Below are 26,526 nucleotides of genomic sequence, written 5' to 3'. Positions count from 1 at the left end.
AAATAATCCACCAAAAATAAAAATATAATGTACCCATCAATAAATATTATTATAAAAAAAAACAATAAAAGTACACATATTTGGTATCGCCGCGTCCGGAACGACCTGACCTATAAAACTGTCCCACTAGTTAACCCCTTCAGTGAACACGGTAAAAAAAAAAAAAAAAAAAAACGAAGCAAAAAACAATGCTTTATCACCATACCGCCAAACAAAAAATGGAATAACACGCGATCAAAAAGACAAATATAAATAAAAATGGTACAGCTGAAAACGTCATCTCGTCCCGCAAAAAACAAGCCACCATACAGCTCCATCAGCCAAAAAATAAAAAAATTATAGCTCTCAGAATAAAGCTATTCTAAAAAATAATTTTTTCTATAAAATTGCTTTTATTATGTAAAAGTGCAAAACATAGAAATACGATATTAATGTGGTACCGCTGTAAACGTACTGACCCGAAGAATAAAGCTGCCTTATCAATTTTACCACACGCGGAACAGAATAAAAAAAAAACAAAAAAACAATTCCTGAATTGTTGGTTTTTGTTTATTCTGCCTCCCAAAAATCGGAAAAGAAAGCGATCCAAAAATGTCACGTGCCTGAAAATGGCACCAATAACAACGTCAACTCATCCCGCAAAAAACAAGCCGTCAAATGACTGTCTGCCAAAATCTGGAAAAATTATAGCTCTCAAAATATGGCGATGCAAAAACTAGATTTTACAAAAAATGCGTCTTTTAGTGTGTGACAGCTGTCAGTCATAAAAACCCCATATGATTCTGGTATCGCTGTAGTCTCACCGACCCGAAGAATAAAGTCGTCTAATCACTTATACCGCATGAGGAACGGCGTAAAAAATAAACTCTCAGGTTAGGGTTGTGCTAGGGTTAGGGTTGTGCTACGGTAAGGGTTGTGCTACGGTAAGGGTTGTGCTACGGTAAAGGTTGTGCTACGGTTAGGGTTGTGCTACGGTTAGGGTTGTGTTAGGGTTAGGGTTGGGGTTGGGGTTAGGGTTGTGATGGGGTTGGGATTTTTTTCAAAAGTAAGAAAAAAAGATGACGATATGGCGACTAGTGTTGAGCGCAAGTGCTCGCTACTTGAGTTTACATCGGGTGTTCTGGTATGCATTGAGTATCGTGGGTATTTGAGTGACATGCTCAAGTCTCCGCCCCATATGCTTCACGGCCCAAAAAACTTTGCGGGGATTGCCTGCCAAGCACGAGCGATCCCCGCATGTTTTTTTTTGGGTGTCTAATAACCGTGAAACATCCGGGCGGGGACTCGAGCATGTCACTCGAGCACACGCAGTACATGGTGCATACCTGAGTACCCGATGCAAACTCAAGTAGCGAGCACTTGCGCTCAAGACTAATGACAACTTATTCAATATGATGACCTAATGTTATCAAATTCTGTGTCGTACCTCTGGGTTCAAAATGTTCACTATACACCTTAATAAAATCCTTGAGGGGTATAGTTTCCAAAATGGGGTCACTTGTGGGGGAGCTCCACTGTTTAGGCACATCAGGGGCTCTCCAAACGTGACATGGTGTCCGCTAACAAATTGAATGGAAAATCGGCTCAAATTGTTAGCGGACGCCATGTTGCGTTTGGAGAGCCCCTGTGTGCCCAAACATTGGAGCTCCCCCACAAGTGACCCCATTTTGGAAACTAGACCCCCCAAGGCACCTATCCAGATGCATAGTGAGCACTTGGAACCCTTAGGTGCTTCACAAATTGATTCGTAAAAATGGAAAAGTATTTTTTTTCCACTTTTTCATTTTTACGAATCAATTTGTGAAGCACCTGGGGGTTCTAACTGCTCACTATGCATCTAGATAGGTGCCTTGGGGGGTCTAGTTTCCAAAATGGGGTCACTTGTGGGGGAGCTCCAATGTTTGGGCACACACGGACTCTCCAAATGCAACATGGTGTCCGCTAACAAATTGTCGGCTCAAATTGTTAGCGGACACCATGTTACGTTTGGAGAGCCCCTGTGTGCCCAAACATTGGAGCGTCCCCACAAGTGATCCCATTTTGGAAACTAGACCCCCCAAGGCACCTATCTAGATGCATAGTGAGCACTTGGAACCCCCAGGTGCTTCACAAATTGATTCATATAAATGAAAAAGTGTTTTTTTTTTCACTTTTTCATTTTTACAAATCAATTTGTGAAGCACCTGGGGGTTCCAAGTGCTCACTATGCATCTAGATAGGTGCCTTGTGGGGTCTAGTTTCCAAAATGGGGTCACTTGTGGGGGAGCTCCAATGTTTGGGCACACAGGGGCTCTCCAAACGCAACATGGTGTCCGCTAACAATTTGAGCCGATTTTCCATTCAATTTGTTAGCGGACACCATGTTGCATTTGGAGAGTCCCTGTGTGCCCAAACATTGGAGCTCCCCCACAAGTGACCCCATTTTGGAAACTAGACCCCCCAAGACACCTATCTAGATGCATAGTGAGCACTTGGAACCCCTAGGTGCTTCACAAATTGATTCATAAAAATGAAAAAGTGAAAAAAAAAACACTTTTTCATTTTTACGAATCAATTTGTGAAGCACCTGGGGGTTCCAAGTGCTCACTATGCATCTAGATAGGTGCCTTGGGGGGTCTAGTTTCCAAAATGGGGTCACTTGTGGGGGAGCTCCAATGTTTAGGCACATCAGGGGCTCTCCAAACACAACATGGCATCCGCTAATTATTCAAGCAAATTTTACAATCAAAAAGTCAAATGGCGCTCCTTCCCTTCCGAGCCCTGCCGTGCGCCCAAACAGTGTTTTTTCCCCACATATGGGGTATCTGCGTGCCCAGGGGAAATTGCACAACAAATTTTGGGGTCCATTTTTTCTTGTTACCCCTGTGAAAATAAAAAAAATTGGGTCTAAAGTAACATTTTTGTGAAAAAAGTTAAATGTTCATTTTTTTCTTCCACATTCCAAAAATTCCTGTGAAGCACCTGAAGGGTTAATAAACTTATTGAATGTGGTTTTGAGCACCTTGAGGGGTGCAGTTTTTAGAATGGTGTCACTTTTGGGTATTTTCTGTCATAAAGAACCCTCAAAGTGACTTCAAATGTGATGTGGTCCCTAAAAAAATGATTTTGTAAATTTTGTTGGAAAAATGAGAAATCGCTGGTCAACTTTTAACCCTTATAGCTCCCTAACAAAAAAAAATTTTGGTTCCAAAATTGTGCTGATATAAAGTAGACATGTGGGAAATGTTATTTATTAACTCTTTTGTGTGACATATCTCTCTGATTTAAGGGCATAAAAATTCAAATTTTGAAAATTGCAAAATTTTCAAAATTTTCGCCATATTTCCATTTTTTTCACAAATAAACGCAAGTGATATCGAAGAAATTGTACCACAATCATGAAGTACAATATGTCACGAAAAAACAATCTCAGAATCAGGGGGATCCGTTGAAGCGTTCCAGAGTAATTACCTCATAAAGTGACAGTGGTCAGAATTGTAAAAATTGGCCTGGTCATTAACGTGCAAACCACCCTCGGGGGTTAAGGGGTTAATATGGCCAGCATTATGGCCCAGTGCGTTGCACCACTGGTGTCCTTGTTTCAAATCCTACCAAAGGCAGTATCTGTAAGGAGTAAGTTTGTTCTCCCATATTTGCTTGAGTTTTCTTTCATGCAGATAAGAATTTTGTGAACCCCAGTGGGAACAGTGATGACAATGTCTATAAAGCGCTGCAGATTCAAATTAGCACTATTTAAAGGGGTTGTCCAGGACTTTTACATTGATGGCCTATCCTTGAGATAGCTCATCAATATTTGATTGGTGGGGGTGCGATACCTGCCACCCCACTAATCTGCTGTTCCCCGCACCCGCAGTGGCCATATGTGCACAATTGCGGAGCTACACATCACAGCTTTTTCACGGCCGGGTACTGCACCTCCGCTACTATACCATCAACGAAGCGGTGCAACTCCACAGCTGAGTACATCCGTTTGCCGCAGGCACCAGTTAATCAACGGGGTGCCGAGTGTTGCACCCCCAACGATCAGATAATGATGACCTATCCTAAGGATAGGCCATCAATGTTAGAATAGGCCATCAATGCAAAAGTCCTGGACAACCGCTTTAAGTAAGCAAAACAATAAATCTCACTACATGCCATACCCCTCGATGACGCTGTTTAGGCCCTATGATTTCCAACATTGTTATATAGGTAGCAGACCATATTATCCTGCCCTAGCAACTAAATATTGCAATGAAGGAGAGAATACCAATCATTTATTTATGATAGTTAAATCAAGCATCTCCAGGAAAATGATTTCTTGAGGTATACTTGTAATTGCTGTTGTTACCTATACAATATGAACATGTACAGTAATACTAAAATGTCTTCTTTCTTCACTTTTATTCTGTTTTGTAACTAGAACTTGAAGTTGCAAGATTAAGTACAGATGTGAATTTGGAAGATCTCCACTTCCCACAGAATATTGGATATGGGAGCTCTATTCAACTTTCTTCGAATACACTGAGACAAAATGGACGCAATGGTAAATAAAAATTCAGCAATTTTTTTTTTAATCAAGAGGATGTATATCGAAGGAACCATAGTAAATACTGTAAATAAAGTATGCTGACCGCTTAATCTATGCAAAACTCTCACACATCAAACAGAATCTAAAGCTGTCATCCACATTATCAATGGCTTGGCCAACAGTCCAATATCTATGGGGGCCTAAAAAAATGATTGCCAGGGGCATTAATGATCCGATGTGTCCATTTTTGGACTTACAATCCTTATGTTCTCCCTGAAATAAGCCGCCATTAGAGATGTACGGCAGTGGCTATCTTATAGAGAACACAAGAGAGCCTGACAGAGTGCGCCCTCCTGTCTATGCGGTAGTCAGCCAAGATATCTGCCGGCTGACCACCATCTAAGGTTTGAGGCTATGTACAACAAATTCTAATAATAACTTTTACTGTACTTTCGGATTTAATCTCATTTTTGGTAAAAACAAACACATATATTATAAATCGCACACGTAAGGCTATGTTCACACATCATGTTTTTTTATGCAAATTTTCAGCTGTGTTTTGCAGTACCAGCAAAGTCTGAGATTCTAGAAATTTCATGCACACATCATGTTTTTTTTCTGTTCAGGATTTTGTCCATCGCATGGTTTTTTAAAAGATAGAGCATGTCACTTCTTTCAGCGTTTTTTCAGCATTTTTTTCAGCGTTTTTTCACCCATTGGAAATAATGGGTGGTGATAAAAACGCTGGAAAAACACAACAAAAACGCAGGTGTCAAGTTTTCAGAGTTTTCTGTGCATAAACCAGAATGAGATTTTTTTTTCCCACTGAACTTTATGTACATAACAGAGACAAAAGGACAGTGAAAAAAACGCTGAAAAAATGCACCAAAAACGCACCAAAAAAAAAAAAGGAAAAAGCAAGAAAACAGCAGCAAAAATTCTGAACAACCTCCTGGCAAGAGACCAGGTTTTGCTGCAGAAAATGAACGCAGAAAAAAAACATGATGTGTCAACATAGCCTAAGGCTATGCGCCCACAATGCAGAAATGCTCAGGATTTTTTCCTGAGTGATTCGGCATCTCCCTGGCAGAAAAAACGCATGCGGATTGTACATGCGGATTGTACATGCGTTTTCCTGCCAGGGACATGCGGAAGTGAAGCGTTCTTCACATGCATTTCCGCATGCGGGTTGTCAAGCGCTTTCCAAGCAATTTTAGCATCACTTGGAAAGTGTTTGACAACTTGGTCACACTATATAAATCCATGCAAACGGCATGGATTTATATAGTGTGACCAAGTTATAGTAAAAAAATGGTAAAAAATAAATATTATACTTACTTTCCGATGGCCCCCGGAGTCTTGATACGATGAGTCTCGGCTTGCCGGCACCTCGCGGTACACTGAAGGACCTGCACATTTAGTCACATGACTAAATGACGTCAGCGCAGGTCCTTGAGTCCACCGCGATCTGCTGGCAAGTCGAGACAAGCACACCGGGGGACATCAGAAGGTAAGTATAATATATTTTTTTAATTTTATTCTTTTTTTTACAGGTTCTATGGTACCCGGGTCCGGAGGAGAGTCTGCTGTCCTCCAGACCCGGGTACCATCCGCACATTGAAACGCATGGATTCTGCATGTACAGATGCAGTAATGCGGATTCCATGCGTTCCAATGCAAGTCAATGGCGGCGAAAACGCAGCGCTTCCGCAAAATAATTGGTAGTGCTGTGTTTTTTTCCGCAATGATAATCCGCAGCGGAAATTTCTGCAGCATGTGCAGAGCACATGCGGATTATCATTGGGGAACATGGCAGGCCTTCTACCAAGCGTTTTTTAAGCGTTTCTGCAGCGGAATTGCCGCTGCGGAAACGCTTAGATAACGCATCGTGGGCACACAGCCTCAAAGTGTCATTTGCATTGGATTTTGCTGTGTACAATCTTTTTTTTCCTTAATGTCAATATATTTTGGCAGCCAAACCTGTAACATTGTGTGGCAAATTTACAAGTCTGTACTTTTGATCTAAGTTAGTGTTACTGACCTGTTCCCATTCCAGAGGCCGCTTCCTGCTAACTTTCTTGTCTCCAGGCCACAGGTGCCTCAGGCTCCTAAGCAACCAACCACTCCTCCATACTCCCGCCATTGTCTTTCTGCTCATACTTCCAGCCTCAACTGATTGCTTTTGCAACAAATGCCCATTGTTAATGTCAGTCATTGCTGCCTATTTTAAATGAGATCCAACCTTTATCCCTTTTTTTCTTGAAATCAATGTACTTCTACTAAATGCTGCCTTATTGCTGACCCTGTCATTGACCTTAGCCTTATTATTGGATTCCTCTCCAGTTTTGATCCCTTTGATTTGGCTTATGGTACGCTATTCTTAGTTTTACCCCCCAGCCCGTCCTTTGACTGCTTCCTGGTCTCTTTCTTTTGGCTTTCTGCATTCTACTCCTAGTCTCCTAGTGATGATTATTGGCTCTTTCTCTATCTACGGTTCAGTTATTTCTTCAGCGCACATTGACTACAATGAACATGCTTTGAGACAATCTTGCTGTTCTATCTCCTCTGCTATGAAATCTGTTGAGGAGCTGGTTAGCTCTACTGGAAGGTGAACCCTCTCCCTGAACATTTCCAGAAGGAGCGATGCTGCCTGGACTTTCTTATATACTAGAAGGGTTTCAGTCAGTATCTATTTTTTGGAGGAACATGATTGTATTTCCTAATTTGTCTTCTTATTTGAGTAAAACATGGTGTGTTCATAGTCAATAATAGAAAATGAACATAGCAAATGTTGATACACATCTTATTTGCTATAAAAATTGCTATTTGTTTATTTCTCCACCACACCTGACATTTTATGTAAAATGTGGGTGTACTTAGCTGAAAGGGACAGAAATTAGAGTAAATTATACTCAGACTAAAAGGGTTGTTTGAGACTAGAAAAAGTATGTACTTACTTTCCCAAGAAACAGTGCCACTCTCAAAATCTATGTGTGACAAAACCCCATTAACTTGAGTAAGAAATAGAGATGAGCGAGTACCGTAATATTCGTAATCGCTATACTCGTAACGAGTACTTTGTAATAATCGCGTATTCGTTCCGAATAGCGAGTACAATGTAAGTCAGTAATGCGAGTAATTTTCTGCTGGACCCTACAGAGGGGTCTGGGGGCCTGAGGAAAAGGCTGAAATGGATGGGAAGAGCCTGGAGAATGTGCCTGCATGCATTTCTGACTCACATATGGTTTCCGGGAATAAGTTTGTCACAGTGTGACGCCACTTTTACAGACACACAAGTACAACTACCAAACCTAACCTAAATTGCATTTAACAGGCCAAAAAGGTTAAGAAACAGTTTTTCCTGCACAATCACTTGTATATAAGGCTAAATAAACCAGAGGAACCAAAAATATCCCTTTTAGCCTTTGTTCACACATACTGTTGTGGCTTTTTTCGCCTTTTACAATTGGGAGGGCCCTGACTTATACATTTTGTAGGTCCCTCTGTCATACATCATTTTTAGTTTGCTATTCCCCAGCACTTTACAAGCACAGCTGGAACGCACCAGTAGGTATGTTGATCTTTGACCTGAGAGGCCTCAGGTGGCTCTGTAACATGCGTTTTGGAGGGACAGCTGTTACTACGACATTTGGGTGGTCCCTCCATCATTGACACTCAGAAAGTGGAATACATATTCCATAGCAGTTTACAATGTGCCCATTGTAGCGTTGGGCTTGACCCCCTACTCCACCACCATGTGATACTGCGGCCCTAAATTCAAATGTTCAGAGGGCCTGCAGTAGGCAGGAAAGCTGAGTTTTGTGAGAGCCCTCGTGTGGCCCTGTAACATACATTTTGAAATGCCCTTCTCTAGAAATTTTGGAGGTGCCCCATGTGTACATTTCAGAGTGCCCTCACTTATTCATATTGTAGGGCCCTCACTCTATTATTTAACTCATTTAAGGGCAGAGACTACAGAGAAAATGGCCAAGAGACATGGAGTACTAGAAGGTAGCAGTGAGTGCGGCCTGCGATCCTCAGGTATGGCTGAACTCTGTCAACCGGAAAAATAAAGCTGCACTAGTCAACTGGATGCCCCCCTCCAGGATGGGTTGGAGAAGCTTCTCCAAATGGCTTAGAGATTTTGATTGTCAATAATCCCCAGATTATATAGCAAGAGAAAACTTCTTGATACTGTACTACTTGGTCCAGTGCAGAATGTGCATCGTATTTCCAAAAATTACTCATGGGGCTGTGTCATAGGTGCAGGAAGATTCCAAGACAAGGGCCTCTCTTGACAAACATTATCTACGATGGAGTACTGTAGTAGTTGTGGCCCTCAATTCAAGTTTTCAGAGGGCCATCAGTCAGTCATCAACAGTCAGTGTAAATTTCTATTGAATATATATCCCCTATCTCAGTCACAATGTGGCACAACCTGTGACAAGGGCCTCCAATGACAAATATTAGTTTGGTAGGACTACTGTACATTCCAGATTTGTCCACTGCACAATGTGCATAGGGTTTGTGAAAATTAGCCATATGGGCTGAGTCATGGTTGACGCAGGAAGCCACCATCCCAAGGGCCTCCAATCACAAATAGTAGTTAGGCTGGAGTAGGAATACTATCCTGGTTTGTCCACTGCACAATGTGCATAGGATTTGTAAAAATTAGCCCTACGGCTGTATCATGGTTGACTCACTATTTTGGCTGTGCCTGTGACAGCTAGCTTGGCTTGTGCCATCAACATCTGAAAATCTGTCAACAAAACCCAAAATGCTAAAAAAGCCTGTTGTTAAGGGACGTGGACGTGATATTGTAAGTGGTGCGTGAGAAGGCACTCAGTCTGTGTCTGGTCAGAAGAAGCTTGATGCATCCACTATGTTCCTGGAAAAAGTTCCCGGTCTGGAACATAAACGTGTGTGGAAGCCAGAAGAGCGAGAGCAGATTCTGTCTTGGATAGCAGACAAGGCCTCTACGCATTTGTCAAGCAGCAACAAATCTTCCACAACCACACAGTCTACTGTGGATACACAGAAGGCTGGCCCTTCCAATCTTGAAGCTGGTTCTCCTTCCTCCCGCCATTATCAGTCACAGGACACATATGACCCCAAGCTTGGCCACTCCGAGGATCTGTTTGGTACGTATCCTTTGGTTGGGTTGGCTCTGGCCTATCACCGTGCAGCAATGGAAGAGGGACAAGAGGAGGTGGTGTGCGTTGATGCTTAAGTATTTGAGGACCTACGGCTGGAAGAAAGCCACTTTAAGGAACGCCATTTACTGTCTCCAGAGGTGGAGGCTGATGATGATGAGACACAGTTGCCATCAGGTCAGCCTACATTGTCAACTGGAAAGGAGGATGAGATAGAAGACGAGGTGGTCGATGATGAGTGCACTGATAGCAACACAGAGGAAGATTGATATGTAGCACCAACACAGGCACCAAGGGGTCGTGGTTTGCCCAGAGTGAGAACTGGGTCAACTGTTCCCAAGAGCACCCCCGCTGTGCGCCAAGTCAGGGCTAGGGGGCATTCAGCTGCTGTGTGGAATTTTTTTTATGAAAGTCTTTCAGAGAAAAACATTGTTGTCTGTAGCATCTGCCATACCAAGTTGAGCAGAGGTCAGGGCAAAAGCAACCTGAGCACCACCAGTATGAGAAACCACATGGCAGCCAAGCACCCCAGTAGTGGGCGGAACACCAGGGTACCAAATCTGCGTCTGCGGGTCAAACCAATAATAATAATAATAATAATACTCTCTATTTATATGACGCCAACCTATTCCGCAGCACTTTACATTTCAGAGGTTCATATTCAACAGTCTTAAGTAACATAGCTAAAGATAATACAATAATTAAAGCAAAAATAATGACGACCTTGCTCGTAAGAGCTTACGATCTACAATGAGGTGGGGGTGACACAAAGGACAGGGGCTTATTTACCATGATGGTCCAGCCATCTTGAGGGGATGAGGGATAGATAAAGGCTGCATGAGCTCATCACCAGCCAGTATCTGTAGTGCTTTTGGGTTCGGTGGAGACTTATGCCATGTCGCCTGGGCTATGTCCTTCAGAATCTGCTGTTCAAGAAGCAGGAGCTCATACCTCCTGCCCACAATCTGCGGTTGCTCACACTCAACAAACATCAACCACATCCACTTCCTTGTGCCAGCAAAGCGTCCAATTGTCCGTGCCTGAGAGCTTGGAAAGAATGCGTAAATACCCAGCCACGCAACCACAGGCACAAATACTAAACTCGCACATTGCCAAATTGTTAGCTGTGGAGATGTTGCCGTTTAGGCTTGTGGGAGCACAGTCTTCCGTGATCTCTTGGCTGTGGCTGCCCCACGATACAGTGTTCCCAGCCGCCACTATTTTGCCCGGTGTGCCGTCCTTGCGTTACACAAGCACGTGTTAATCAATCTGAACCGTGCTCTCACCAACGCCGTAACGCGGAAGGTCAACCTAACAACAGACACCTGGACAAATTGTTGTGTACATGAACGATACATTTCTGTCATGGCATTCTGGGGGAACCTGGTGGAGGGTGGGAGAAAGGGGCAAACTGCAACATCACACCCACGCTAAGAATAGCGGGCCCAACTTCTGTCAGGGTTTCCACCTCTTCAAATTCCACTTCCTCTCTCCCCTTCTGCTCCTCATCCTCTGCTGAATTACCCTCCCCATCACTGCCAAGCTGGGACCTATGCAGCAGCGCATCGGCAAAGTGGCAAGACGCTCTGCTGAAGCTGATCTGTTTAGGTCAGAAAGCACACACTGCAACAGAGCTGTGGCAAGCTTTAAAACAACAGACCAATCAGTGGCTCTCCCGGCTGCACCTCCAACCGGTCTTGTCGTCTGCGATAATGGGCGTAACTTGGTGGCGGCTTTAAAGATCGGCAAGCTGGTACACGTGCCATGCATGGCTCACGTGCTGAAACTAGTTGTTCAGAAACTTCTGAAAACTTTCAGTGACTCTCCGTACCTACTTGAGAAGGTGCGCCGTATTAGCGCCCATTTTCACCATTCCTCTACTGCTTTTGCCTCTTTTACAGCCCTGCAAAAGCGCTTGAATTTGCTAAGTCACCGACTCATTTGCGACCTGCCCACGTGGTGGAACTCCACCTATCATATGTTGGCGAGGATTAGTAAACAGCAGAGGGCAGTAGCTGAATACCAGCTTCAGCATGCCGGTCAGACTGAGAGTCAGCCACCACACATAACAACTGTCGAGTGGGTGTGGATCGCTGACATTTGTGAGGTTCTTGAGAACTTTGAGTACTGCACCAACCTTGTGAGCGGTGATCAGGCTATCATCAGCGTAACCAAACCCGCTGCTGTGTCTCTTGAAACAATCACTGCATAATCTCAAAGAGGAAGCTTTGAGTGCCCAGCATGTTGGTATGGAGCCAGATTTCCCAATGGGTGATACTACCCAGCCTAGCCAATATTCTGAGGCAACATTGGGTGATGAGGAGGAAGATGCGGAGGGAGAAGACTTGTTTTTCTGTGCCTCCAAGGGGACTCATAATGCTACAGAGGGGACACCCAACCCAAGCTTCATGTCTGTCCAGCCTGATTGGGCTGGAGAGGAGGAGGAGGAGGAGGAGGCGAGTCAGCGTGAGGAGAGGATGGGTACTGTTTCTACTGTTGGGGACACAGAACATTTGCCTTTTTGCAGCTTGGCCTACATGGCACCATTCATGTGTAAGTGTCTGTGACAAGACCCTCGCGTGAAATACATTTTATCCAACAGTAATAATAATAATAATAATAATTTTTCTTTATATAGTGCCAACATATTCCGCAGCACTTTACAATTAAGCGGAGACATGTACATACAATAAATTCAGTTTAAACAGTTACATTAGGAGTGAGGTCCCTGCTCGCAAGCTTACATTCAACGAGGCAATGGGTGGACACAATAGGTGAAAAGTGCATGTTATTTCAGGTCAGGCAATCATAATAAGTAGGGATTTTCATATAAGACTACATGATCCGGTCATCAGTCAGTATGTTTAAGTGCAATAATCAAGTTTCGAGTTTAGTTATCGTGTGCATGGAGGGTGTGGAGACAGATGAATAGTAGGGTGCAGATTCAGAATAATATTTAGAAGGAGGGAACAGGGGAAAGTTAGTTTACTGAGTAGTTGAGGTGGTAGGCTTGTTTAAAGAGATGGGTTTTTAAAGCGCGCTTGAAGACGTGGTGGCTAGGCATCATTCGGATCGTCTGGGGTAGAACATTCCAGAGAACTGGTGCAGCACGAGAGAAGACAGAGGTGCGAGGTTCGGATTATGGGGGATATTAGTCTTAGGTCATTTGTTGAATGGTGGACATGTGTAGGGCGATAGACAGAGATGAGAGAGGAGATATAAGGCGGTGCAGAACTGTGGAGAGCTTTGTGGGTGAGAGTGATGAGTTTATATTGGACCCTGTAGCAAATGGCCGACCAGTGTAATGACTGGCACAAGATGGAATCATCGGTGAAGCGGCTGGACATAAATACGACCCTGGCTGCCGCATTCAGGACGGATTGAAGTGAAGTAAATTTGGTAAGAGGTAGACCGATCAGAAGAGAGTTGCAGTAGTCCAGACGAGAGTGAATAAGACCGACAGTAAGAGTTTTAGCAGTTTCAAAGGTGAGAAAAGGTCGGATACTGGAGATGTTTTTAAGGTGCAGATGACAAGAGCGACCTATACTGGTTGGCCACCTTTCTCGATCCACGGTACAAGGAGAAATTTCCATTTTTCCTTTTGTAGTCAACAAAGAGTTTTACAATTGAATTGTTCAAGAGGGCCGTTGTAGATCAGTTGCTGAAAACATCACCCTCAGACAATGCGGCGGCAGAGGTACTGGTTCTTTTCAGCACCAAGGGATAATGGGGAGTGACAAGAACACCAGCTCCAACAGAGGTGGGGGAAAAATGTGCACAAATTGGGCAATTTTCAATAGACCAGCACAACAGTAAAGTCTATCTGTGCCTGTAACAATGCCAAGGAGGGATAAGTTGCAGAACATGGTCAAGGGGTACTTAAGTGACCATACTTGCATCCTTTCTGACGCTTGAGTTCTCTTTTATTATTGGGTGTCTAAGCAGAACACTTGGCCCGACCTCTCCTTATATGCCTTGGAGGTGCTGGCCTGCCCGGCTGCTAGGCTAGTGTGGTGTCTGAGCGTGTTTTCAGTTCCGCTGGGGCAATCATCATTGATAGGCGCACATGCATCTCCACGGAAAATGCAGAGAGACTTGCTGTGATTAAATTCAACAAGGACTGGATATCTCCACAGTTTGTAATCCCTCCAGATGAGAGCAAGCAAACCTAAATTCACCAAAAATGCTGATTCATGCTACAGCTGTTACCTCACCCCCTTCCCATAAGAACCCGTTTCCCTCCTGCGTCAACCATGACTCAGCCCATAGGGCTAATTTTTAGAAACCCTATGCAGATTGTAAAGTGGACAAACCAGGACAGTATTCCTACTCCAGCCTAACTACTATTTGTGATTGGAGGCCCTTGGGATGGTGGCTTCCAAAATAGTGGTTAAAATGGCCTGGTGCTTGTTTGTAGCAGGCAGTAGGAAATGTTTGGACTACTGCTTTGTGCAGGGCAATCAAAGATTTTTTACATAGACTAATACGGACAGAAGGCAGGCTGACACCCCAAAATAGTGGTTAAAATGGCCTAGTGCTTGTTTGTAGCAGGCAGTAAGAAATGTTTGGACTACTGCTTTGTGCAGGGCAATCAAAGATTTTTTACGTAGACTAATATGGACAGATGGCAGGCTGACACCCCAAAATAGTGGTTAAAATGGCCTGGTGCTTGTTTGTAGCAGGCAGTAGGAAATGTTTGGACTACGGCTTTGTGCAGGGCAATTAAAGATTTTTTACGTACACTAATATGGATAGAAGGCAGTCTCTGACCCCTAAACCAGCGGGGAAAATAGACCAGTGCTAAAAAAAAAATCATGGAGACATGTTGGTTTTGATTGGAGTCACAGATCAAAATCACCCATACAAGTGTATGGGTCCCATGACAATGACTAATTAAACACCTCTCCCTACCTAATACACAAGCTCTCCCCTGTACTCTGACTTTGTTGTGTGTCTTCAGCTCTGATAAGAGCTATTTTTTGGTGGTATTATGGAGCTAGTGAGCGGCTCCTTTAAACCAGAACTAGTACACACTGCAGGTAGCCCTTACAAGGGCTTTTGTTTGATCAAGAGGCCTAAACACTCTCCCTAGCAGCTCAGCGATCGATCTCTCCCTATGCTTATAGAACGCAGGCTTCAGACGCAATGTGCACAAAATGGCGGCGGCAGGGCTTAAATAGACCCTATAACGCTGGGCGGCCAGCCAATCACAGTAATGCCACAACCAAGATGTCTGTGGCATTACTGTGATTGGTTAAGAAGCCCAGCATGTTTAGTGGCTGCAAAGAAGGTGCCAAAACTGCAGGGCGGGACATCCAAATATAGCGAGGCTAGTACACAAATACTCGCCGAATAACGATTAATTCGAATACCGTACTATCCGTGCAAATAGGGAATAGTAACGAATACACTCGCTCATCACTAGTAAGAAACACAACAATTCAACAAACTTTTAAATTCAAACTTTATGTAAAGTACTTGATTAAGACTGTTCTATTTATACTATATTTGTTTCTACAGCTCTTCTACAGACCTATACATCTCCTAGATTGCAGACTACAGACAGACCATATGTAGACTGATCAATTGGCATACTTCCATTTGTTTCCTAATTCTTGCTTATACAGTATGTAAGAAGAAGAAATAATATCAATAAAACCTATTTTTTGTATTTTCTGCAAAGTAAAACAAATAAACCCTGCTTAGGCTCACCTAAATTCATGGGCAGTCCGCAAAAAACAGATGTTTTTCCTGTCTTCAGTAATGTTCAGAAAAAAAAAATCATCGTCCATGATTTTTTAAATATTTTTTATAAGTTTATACTGTGCATGTGCTTGAAGCTCATCAGTGCAGTACAAACAGTCAGATGGGGCCACAGGGTCTGGGCGAGGCAAGCCTAGCAGGAGCTCCAGCTTCAGCAAATCCCCTCTCTATCTGCCTGCACACCTGACATTAGTGCCTGCTGGTGGGTGACTGTGATGGACTGTTTCTAAATCCTCTTAAGTCTGGAAGTCATGATAGATGGACTCTGGATCCTGGAACATGGAGGGACAGTCACAGTCCATCTATCAGGACTGTCAGATTGGCTACTGTATGTGCAATCTGCTACTGCTCTGCCTGCACACTCACATATCTGGACTACTCTGCTCCTTAAAAAGACTCTTCAGTGGAGTAGTTAAGATGTGTATGTGTCTGTACTATTTCTCCTATCCTGTATGCTGGCAGTCACTCCTAGGTTTACCTCTTATTCTGTACATACATACATCAACATTAAAATTGCAACACCAAGAAGCAAAAGCCATGGAGTTGTGAAAATTACAGGATCGGTAGACACAACAAGCCATGTTGCTTGTCCTAATGTGAACAGCCAGTATGGCCTAAACATCTTACTGTGGCCAGCAGCGTCTCCAGACTTGCCTCCCATTGAACACATTTGGGACATCATTGGTCAGCACTTACAAAATGAGCTGCCAGCAGTGGATCTTGATGATTTGCATACCCAATTGCATTCAGCATGCAGAATATTCCTCAGAAATCCATTATTGATAATTATGTATTTCTGCATGTGACTCTCATACTTCACACTGAATGAATCGAGATGTTTTGAAAATGTTGTTTACATTTTTTCATCATTAACATGTCTATTGATGGTCCCAGATGTGTTTAATGGGAGACAAGTCCAGAGATGCGGTAGGCCATAATAGCACGTTTCGGTCATGAAGGCTGCTCACAGTAGTACGAGCAACAAGCAACCATGCATTGTCGTGTTTAAAAATAGATACTTAGACATGAAAATGGCTGTACCACTGGTTCCACGACCAAATCAATGTATTGCCGTGCTGTTAGTGAACCTTAGATGAAGACTAAAAGGGTCCGGATACTGTACATTACGCCACTCCATACCATAATCTCAGGAGTAAGACCAATTTGACAGTCCCTATAGAAGACCTCTTTTTGACCTCTGGAATGGAGGTCTGTCCTCTTCAGTTATGAGTCCTCCTTTTGTCTTGAACGCATTGATAGCCAGAAATTAGTCTGTAGACCATGTGGTCACACCAGATTATGGTGATGCTTTAAGAGGTTGTGTCAAGTTTTTCATAATTTGCATATTAAAGGAGTTGTCATCTACTTTCACATTGATGCCCTATCCATTGAAGGGGAACTCAACACCTCTTGTGGCAGCCTGTTCCACTCATTGATCACCCTAACTGTCAAAAAGTTTTTTCTAATATCTAATCTGTGTCTCCTCCCATTCAGTTTCATCCCATTGCTTCTAGTCTTTCCTTGTGCAAATGAGAATAAAGATGATCCTTCTACAATGTGACAGCCCTTGAGAAATTTGTAGACAGCTATTAAGTCTCCTCTCAGTCTTCTTTTTTGCAAGCTAAACATTCCCAAATCCTGTAACCGTTCCTCATAGGACATGGTTTGCAGACCGGTCACCATTCTGGTCGCTCTTCTCTGAACTTGCTCCAGTTTGTCGATGTCTTTTTTAAAATGTGGTGCCCAAAAAAGGACACTATTCCAGATGAGGTCTGACCAAAGAGGAGTAAAGACCGATAATGACTTCACGTGATCTAGACTGTATGCTTCTGTTAATACATCCCAGAATAGTATTTGCCTTTTTTGCTGCTGCATCACACTGTTGACTCATGTTCAGTCTATGATCTATTAGTATACCTAAGTCTTTTTCACATGTACTGTTGCTTAGCTCTATTCCTCCCATTCTGTATATGCTTTTTTCATTTTTATTGCCCAGATGTAGTACTTTGCATTTTTCCCTGTTAAAAACCATTCTGTTAGTTGCTGCCCACTGCTCCAGTAAATTTAGGTCTTTTTGAATACTCTCTCTCATCTCCAGTGTTAGCTATCCCCCCTAGCTTTGTGTCATCAGCAAATTTAATCAGTTTACCCTCAATTCTTTCATCTTCCACTGCCGTCACCGATAACAGCTGATCGGCGGGGGTGCTGCATGTGGGACCCCGGACGATCATACGTTGATGCCCTATCCTACGGATAGGGCATCAATGTGAAAGTAGTGGACAACTCCTTTACTAACATGTCTATTGATCTAGTGATTTCCATAATTCCTCAAGTTTTCCTCTTTTATATTGCAGCTACAATGTTGAAATATATACAAATAAAAAAATGAGGTAGCACATCCAAATAAGTGAAAACAAGTGTAAGTATCCTTTATTCAACCACACCAGCTGTGTTGCTGCCCTCTCCTTGGAGCCTTTCAACACTGCTTGAGAAAGGTTCCTATGAGAGAGCTGAAATGTAGCTTTGGTAGGTGAATAAAGGGTCCTTATAGTTTTTTCACTTATAATCACTTGCACCTGGATAGGCTGTGTTGCTATATTCTGGACACATACACACACAAACATATACACATCCACACACATATATACACGCACACGTACACACACTTGCACTTACACACATAAACATACACACACACATACATACACATACTGTACTTACACCCATACTCACATACATACACACATACACACACATAAACATACTTACACTCATACACCCATACACACACACACACACATATATACACACACATACACATACTTACACCCATACACACATACATACACACACATACACACACATACTTACACCCACACACTGACACAAATATACCTACAAACATGCATACATACACACATATACATACACATACTTACACCCATACACACATACATACATACACACACATATACACACACCTACACGCATACACACACATACACATACAGTACAGACCAAAAGTTTGGACACACCTTCTCATTTAAAGATTTTTCTGTATTTTCATGACTATGAAAATTGTACATTCACACTGAAGGCATCAAAACTATGAATTAACACATGTGGAATTATATACTTAACAAAAAAGTGTCTTATATTCTACGTTCTTCAAAGTAGCCACCTTTTGCTTTGATGACTGCTTTGCACACTCTTGGCATTCTCTTGATGAGCTTCAAGAGGTAGTCACCGGAAATGGTTTCCACTTCACAGGTGTGCCCTGTCAGGTTTAATAAGTGGGATTTCTTGCCTTATAAATGGGGTTGGGACCATCAATGTACAATTTTCATAGTCATGAAAATACAGAAGAATCTTTAAATTAGAAGGTGTGTCCAAACTTTTGGTCTGTACTGTACTTACACCCATACATACACACACATACATTCACACACATACACACATATACACACACATAGACATACTTACACCCATACACACACACACTGACACACAAATACATACACATGGAGAGAGAGAATATAAGAAATATAGAAGTTTCCCAGAAACTAATAAAGTATTATTCACAACATAAAACCTTATTTTTTACATCTGATGGAGTCAACCAAGATTCTGAAGATGTTACATTCCCTTTATTAAACTAGTCAGACTAGGAAAATAATCTGCGTTATTAAGTACCAATTTAATGTCTGCATTTTAACTATTCTCTTTTTATTCTTTAATTTATAGGTGAGATAAGAGTTGCCTTTGTCTTGTACAATAACCTGGGGCGCTACCTGTCCACAGAGAATGCCAGCATAAAATTGGGAGCTGAAGCTTTGACCACAAATCATACAGTTGTCGTCAATTCTCCTATCATTACTGCTGCTGTATATAAAGAATCATCTAGCAAGTTATATTTAACTGAACCGGTGATATTTACTGTTAAACACATTAAGGTGAGTGGTTTTGTTTTTCTTGAGAAAATAACGTGCATGTAAAATGAAAATGATTACATTTAAGTAATTAGTAAAATAATGTCTTACCAAAGCAATAACATGACTAACCTGATTTAACTATAGCTATATGAAGCAATCCTTGGTAGAAAATGAAGTTTGGGGTATTGGAGACCACAAACTACAGATCCCTAAATAAGTTCACAGTCCTAAATGAATTTGGATTGAAGAACAATACAAATATTCAGACTCCAATTCAACCCCCTAAATTAATTAAATTAATCCAGGCCCCTAAATTAATTCATACTGCAATCTCTTAAATAAATCAAGACCTTGGTCCATACAGCTATATTAGTACTGGTCCCAGACTCCTAAATTAATTCAGACCCCTGAATCCTAAATATAGTTAGACCGCAGATTAAATATCTTGGGCCTGAATTAAATCAGATACAGTACCTTTAAATAAGACCCCTGACAACCATATCAATTTGGCTTCTAAATTAATTCAGATCCCACACTAGATTAAAGGATAATCAGTCCGTAGGATCAGCCCTCTAAGCAGTCTATATACAGGAATAGAGGTCATAGGACGCTGAATAAAATGTTTTATCTGTGATCCGATGTCTTATTCCAGAGAAATCCATGTTTTTCTTATGTGTAAATGAGCTGTTGAGGACTATGGGCCGGACATAGATCTCCCTGAGAACCTGCCAGCAGAGTGTATTTTAGAATGGGGCACTTTTTTCTCTATTAGAATGGAGTGGCAGTGTACATGCTTGATCGCTATTCTGTTCTTTACCTACAGGGCTGCCCAGCACTGCACTCGGCTTTTTCTGACAGCCTTGTAAAGAATGAATGGAGGGCATGCCCACTATCACTCCATTATAATGGGGATAAAAGTGCCTCATTGGGGATAAAAGTTCTCTATTCTGCTAATCAGTGCGAGTCCCAGCGGTTGGACCTCCACCAAATTATCACCTATACTATGGATAGAAAACTTTAAAAAAAAAAACGCCGCACTGCAACAGAAGCTTTATCCAGATACAGTAGCGTGTATGCAAGATGGTGCTCGCAGTGTCAGGCTCCAGTCCACTTGCCCCATAATAAAACCAAAGAAGGGAACGCGGCTGCACTCCAGCAAATGTTACAGATCATAAACCGTCTTCTTTATTGATGAAATACAATAACAAAACAGCGACTTTTCATCTCCACATGAGTCTTTATTATGCTGACAATAACAGTACATGGCCAAGTATATCAGGTACCACTCAGTCACATGGTCATTTAATTATAAAAATAGCCAATATATTCATACATTAGCATATGTGCATAAGAACCGCGATCCAGTCTACACAATAAGGTCACATTCATTCATTCAGAAATATACACAAGAGCAATATTAAAAAAAATCTTACAGATTCCAGAAATAGCTCTTGGTGTCCAACCTTCTGGCTCCGCTACTGAACTGCTGCCTCCGTCCATGTACCTGGCTACTCAGCAATATGTGATCTAATCACCGTATGTTACAGGCATGGCATTAGATCACACGGCTGCGGTATCGCCGTATTGTCTATGTTTACATGGGTAACCAGGCACACAGAGGGAGGTAGAGGCTGCGCAATAGTAGTTACACACATGCGCAAATCTAAAGACTGGATGTTATTTCTGTTGAGTATTGTGTATATTTGTGTCACCCAGGGGGAATATAGGGGACTCGGTACCTGGGCCTTTTACCTTGTTTCAGAGGTCACGGCAGTCGGCTCCTGGGCCCGTACTCTGGGTCTCTCTTTAAAAAGGGGTTTTAGTGTACAGTTTGTCTCGTGACACCACCTGTGGTTTCTGGTAATGGTTACCGGCGCTGCTGCAGACCTCCAGGGGTGATGGGATGGCAGCTGGGATGTTTCTGCTCCCCACAGGCGGAGCGGGCCCCCGGGGCAGTGTAGGTGCAAATGGTGGTGATGCTGGGGCTTGTAGTGCAGGAGAGATGGCGCAGCAGGAGTAACTGACAGAGACAGGGAATTCACTTCAGTACCTTTACTGGTGCAGATGTCAGGTATGGTCCAGGGTACTCGGTAGGAACGGTGCACTTCAGGACTTCTCCCCAGTGAGTGGGTATAAGGCCTCCTGGTCCTTGTCTCCCTCTCTCTAAGCTCCTGGCCAGCCTGCAACTGGGCCTAGCTTCTGTGTCGTGCTGTTCCTTCACCTGTCGCTTGGTAGTAGGACTTTTTTCTGGCAACCACTATCCCAGGACGCCGGGGCCTTCGTGGTTCCTAGTCCTGTCAAGGGTTTAGCTTCAGGTCGGTCAGGGACTTGTGGTCCTCCTGGTATGCCTGTGATCCCTACTGGGTATAAAGGACCCTGTAGGAGCGGACCCGGTGTCCGGTTCGTGTCTTGGGGTGAGCCAATGATGCTCCTCTGCCCCCTCAACTCCTCTCTCCTCTCCTCTTTGCCTCCGGCCACACTTGAGGCCTTCAATTCAGCAGCAGATGTGCTGCGTCTTCACTGCTCTCAGTGGCAGCACACTCTCTGAACAACTAACTCTACTCACAAACTGCCTAACTCCACCCTCCATATATATATCCCTATCTGTGCTCCCTCTGGTGGTATGAGGTGGAAGGGTGGAGGTGTTTGTTTGTAGTGAGGGCCTCTTGTGGAGAAGTCCATCCATGCACCCTTTTGGGTCCTGTGGTACCTGTGAACAGCAGGGTGCCACATATTTATGAATTAATGATTATGCATTATGTGGAATGTGGACTGAATAGTGGATCTTATGATGGGATATGCTAGGAGACCACCAAGCTCGCATAGGAATATATATATGTCATGCAATGCTCCTTTGGAAACAAAATATGTTATCTAGTGCCACCTACTGGAAATATCAATTCAGTAAAGAGGGCTGCCACATGACTTAGGATATCAATCCAAAACAAAACCTTCTACTTAACAAAAATATCTCCATTTGAATTCAGCTCTTTCAGGAGATTTTACACTCAGCAGTGTAAAATCGGAGATTGGTTGGCAGGATGAGAGGCCTTCTACTGTGGGGATGGTCTAATTAGTAAAATTTCCCCTTAAAGAGAACCTATCAGCAGGATTTTGCAAGTTACTGTAAAGACACGGCTGTACTGGTGCTGTAATACTAATCACATTGATATCTTTGATGAAGAAATCAGCTTTGTGGTTCTTCTTTAATCCCTATTTGGAATTTTCTGCTAATTCGATTTTGGTGCATAGGGGCAGGTTTGGTTCTTCTTCTCCATGTCTGAGATTCCACGGCCCCTCCGCCTGCCTCTGATCTGTGAATGACAGGTCACTGCTGAGATTTCAAACAGAGGATGCAGGTCATTCATAGCCGGAGGCAGGCGGAGGGGCCGGGGAATCACAGACAGAGAGGAGAAGACCCAGTGTACAGTCCGACCCCTGTGCACCAAAATCTAATGAGCAGAAAATTTCTAATGGTGATTAAAGAACAACAAAGGGGATTTCTTCACCAAAGTTATCAGTGAAATCAGTATTACAGCACCAGTACAGACGTGTCTTAACATTACAAAATGGTGCTTACAGATTCTCTTGAAAGGGCTGTTCTCATGCTCCTTTCTTCAGTAGGTAGCACTTTGCAATTTTAGCCACTTATTAAGATGAGACAGCCCCTTCAAGGAGAACACCAAGCTTGTGTAGGGAGACCCGTCGATGGCCTTTCACCCAGCTAACTAGTTTCTTATTTGCACTGTTGAGGGGCAAGATTCATGAGACAGTTGTATTTTTATAGAAAATTCTAGTGATGCTTTATACCCCGAGTCATTTGGCAAGTTTCTTTAACCCCATTCCCATTTCATGACATACCATTACGTCATGGACGGGATGGACGTAACACAAACTGATGAACTATTATGGCATCACGTTAAGGGTTTCCTTTGTCCATAGACAGGGAGAGTGGCAGTGATGACTGCTGAAATGGACAGTAGCCTATCACTGCTCATCACATTATCTACCACTGTCAGAGGCTGATCTGATCCAGCATCACTGCTCATCGATATTACCTTTCTCCAAATTTTTTTGGAGCATTTTTTTTAAACAAAATAATGAAAAAAATAGTTTAAGTTAGTATAGTTTGATTAGAGAACCAAATTTCAGTTATACAAACCTGGCTGCCAGTTGATCATTGGCATTGATAACCCCATCACTCCGAAGCCTGTTTTCACCTTCTTGATCAGGCCAAATTTTCCAATTCTGACCCTATTTTGGAAACTTTACCTCTCACGGAATTTATATAGAGGTATGGTGAGCACCTACAACCTACCACTGCTTCACAGAATTTAATAACATTGAGCTGTGAAATAAAAAAAAATGAAACTTTTCCCATAAAAATGTTGCTTTAGCCCCAAATTTTTCATTTTCACAAGGGTAACAGGAGAAAACAAATGGTACAATTTGTTGCACAATTTCTCTTTTGTACGCCGGTACATATGGTATGTCCATATGTGGTCAAAAAATACTTTTGAGGCACAGTACAAAGCTCAGAAGAGAAGGAGCGCCTTATTATAGTGCAGATTTTACTGTTATGGTTTGTGGTGCCATGTCACATTGGCAGAGCCCCTGAGGTGCCGGAGCAGCAGAACGCTCCCATAAGTGACCCCATTTTACAAACTACACCTCTCAATTAATTCGCCTAAGGGTGCAGTGATCATATTGACACCAGAAAAAAGAAAAAATAATTACATTATTACCACAAAAATTGTGTTTTAGTTCCAGATTTTACATTTTCACACAGGCAAATGGGTGAAAATGGCACCAAAATTTGTCACATAATTTCTGCCAAACTTGGCAATAGCCCATATGTGGCTGTACAGTACTGCTTAGCCACACGGCGAGACTCGGGAGGGACAGACCGCTATTTGACTCTTGGAGCACAGATTTTCCTAGCATAGTTTGTGGACTCCATATACTGAGCCCCTAAGTTCCAGAAGAGCAGAATCTCCCCTCAAGTGACTCCATTTTGGAAATTACACCCCTCTGGTAATTTATCTACAGGTATATTGACGACTTTGACAACTCCATGGGTGTTTTCCAGAAACAAACACCAACAGTACATAGTAGAGCCCGTACATTGTGGTGCCCAGTACATTATGCCCAGCTCATGCTTCTGGAGACATGCACCCTGTAAATTAGGTGGGCTCTCATCGCTACAGTACTGACAAACAAGAGGGCGCTAGGTTTGGTTTAGGCACACTGGGGTTAAGAAGGGAGGGGGGCATTTGGATTTGGGAGTGCAGAATTCACTAGATTTCTTTTGGAGGGCGAGGAGACATAACGCTTTTCCAGAGCCTTTGTGCTACCAGTAATGGGGAAGCCCCTTATATTTTATAGTTTTATAGACTTAGCAAAAGTCGCTATTAGAAAAAATATAATCTTTGCACAAGCAATAATATGCAATGAGCAATTGAAAAGGTGAACATACATAATAAATATTAAGAGATATTAGGATACCAATACCTATTCATGTGTCTAATGTAAAATACTGTGCACAGGTAAAGGGAATAGCAGAAAAAGCGCTGTGTAGATAATATTCAAAAACAGCACCTGAGTATACCATACTAGCACAACCAATACCAAAGTGACAGTTTGTACAGAATACCAAATTGAATTGTCCATAAGTAAATAGAAGGCTGAATAGAAGGCTGATGGGGTGTTACCCCATGCGTATCGCTGCTACAAATACGGCTTCATCAGGGGCAAATGCTACAAATAGCATACACGTGTCTATAACGCGTGTCCATAACGCGCGCCCGCATGTAGAAAGTGACGTCTTTACCAGTGTGCGGTGCACGCGCAATAGGAACATGTAAGTCTCTAATGGTGCAAGGGCTTCAGGAAAATGGCGGAGCCCGCGACGCTTTCACACATGCGTGATGATCATCACATTCCCATATGCACAACAGTACTTGGTTGTCAGATAATGATTCAACAAGTTACGGCGCACAAATTATAATTTAAAAGAGGGCGGTTATCACAGCACCTGCGTCACATTAGTTCTTAACTGCCTTGTAAAGGAAAGAAAGGGTTAGAACAATATAACATTATAATGGTATAGTTTGGCCACTAGATGGCATCTGTGGTTTTAAAAAACTTAATTGTAACCTCAAAGAAGAGAAGTAATCAAGAAAATATATCCATATTTGCTATTGTTAATACAGAATAAGTATTTTACTAGTTAACAAAAAAACTAAAAAAAAAATTAAACACAAAAAATACCACTGTCTATATAAATTAGTAACAAATAAATCACAAATAAATTCTATGTGGTGGAAACTGAGAATGGCAATTATTATTGCCTATAGTCTGTGACATCAAAACATAACTAAAAATAAAATAGAAAGTAGCTTTCATGTATATGTAAATTGGATCAATAATGAATACACATGTAAGTCATAGGGGATCTTACATATATCACATGTGCGCTGGAAAGTGCACCTGTGGTACATGCATCTCTGAAAAAAAATATTTTTTGTGATTGGTTGTGCTAATAAAATGTGACCCAGAGTATAGAGTCTACAGAGAAAAGCATAACAATTAAAAAACAAAGTGACAGAGAACAAAAATCTTCAATCTTCAAAAGATATTGTTCAAAACCCAAACCCAAAACTTGTCCTGTGGAGTGATAAGAAAGAAAGAAACTACCATGTCAAATAAAATTGTGAGTATAAAGTTAAAATAATGTAGAAGTGTATAAATCTCATTGACATCTCTATATCCACATTCACTAATATTGAGACCATTTCCCCTCCGAGGACAAGATTAATTTAAATTGATGTTGGCTGATTTCTGCCTATAAAAGCCAGTAAAGAACTGTTCCTCATTTAAACCATGTGGAGCCAGACTCAGTAATTTAAAACACCCAGGAGGATCACGCTGAACCCACCACGCTGTAATCTTTTTGTCATGAACAGCCCTTTCCTGCCCCCTATCATTAGGATAATTATGCAATTGACTGACGATTAACCAAGGAGGCAGTGGCTGTTTCCACTAATAGGCCGGTTATTGGAGAACTAACAGTGAGCGTATTGTATACAAACGACTGATTTCAATGCATGGAATATATATACAGGTGCTTCTCACAAAATTAAAATTTCAAAAAGTTAATTTATTTCTG

General features: G+C 42.3%; 1 protein-coding gene across 13 annotated transcripts in view; it reads left to right on the top strand.

Moving 5' to 3' along the window:
• Nucleotides 1-26,526, top strand: part of ADGRL3 (adhesion G protein-coupled receptor L3) — a 1,088,292-nt gene that overhangs the window by 639,557 nt on the left and 422,209 nt on the right. For all 13 annotated transcript variants that reach the window (XM_073686326.1, XM_073686314.1, XM_073686318.1 and 10 more), the window contains 2 exons: nucleotides 4,403-4,525; nucleotides 19,171-19,379. In XM_073686326.1, coding sequence (XP_073542427.1) covers nucleotides 4,403-4,525; nucleotides 19,171-19,379 — 332 coding nt within the window. The remainder of the gene's footprint in view (nucleotides 1-4,402; nucleotides 4,526-19,170; nucleotides 19,380-26,526) is intronic.

This window comes from Phyllobates terribilis, unplaced genomic scaffold (assembly GCF_046119375.1).
Source record: "Phyllobates terribilis strain yellow unplaced genomic scaffold, ASM4611937v1 Scaffold_1__5_contigs__length_1240528914, whole genome shotgun sequence".
NCBI classification, from domain to species: Eukaryota; Metazoa; Chordata; class Amphibia; order Anura; family Dendrobatidae; genus Phyllobates; species Phyllobates terribilis.
Note: the sequence above shows the minus strand (reverse complement) of the source record. Positions and strands in the feature narration are given on the sequence as shown.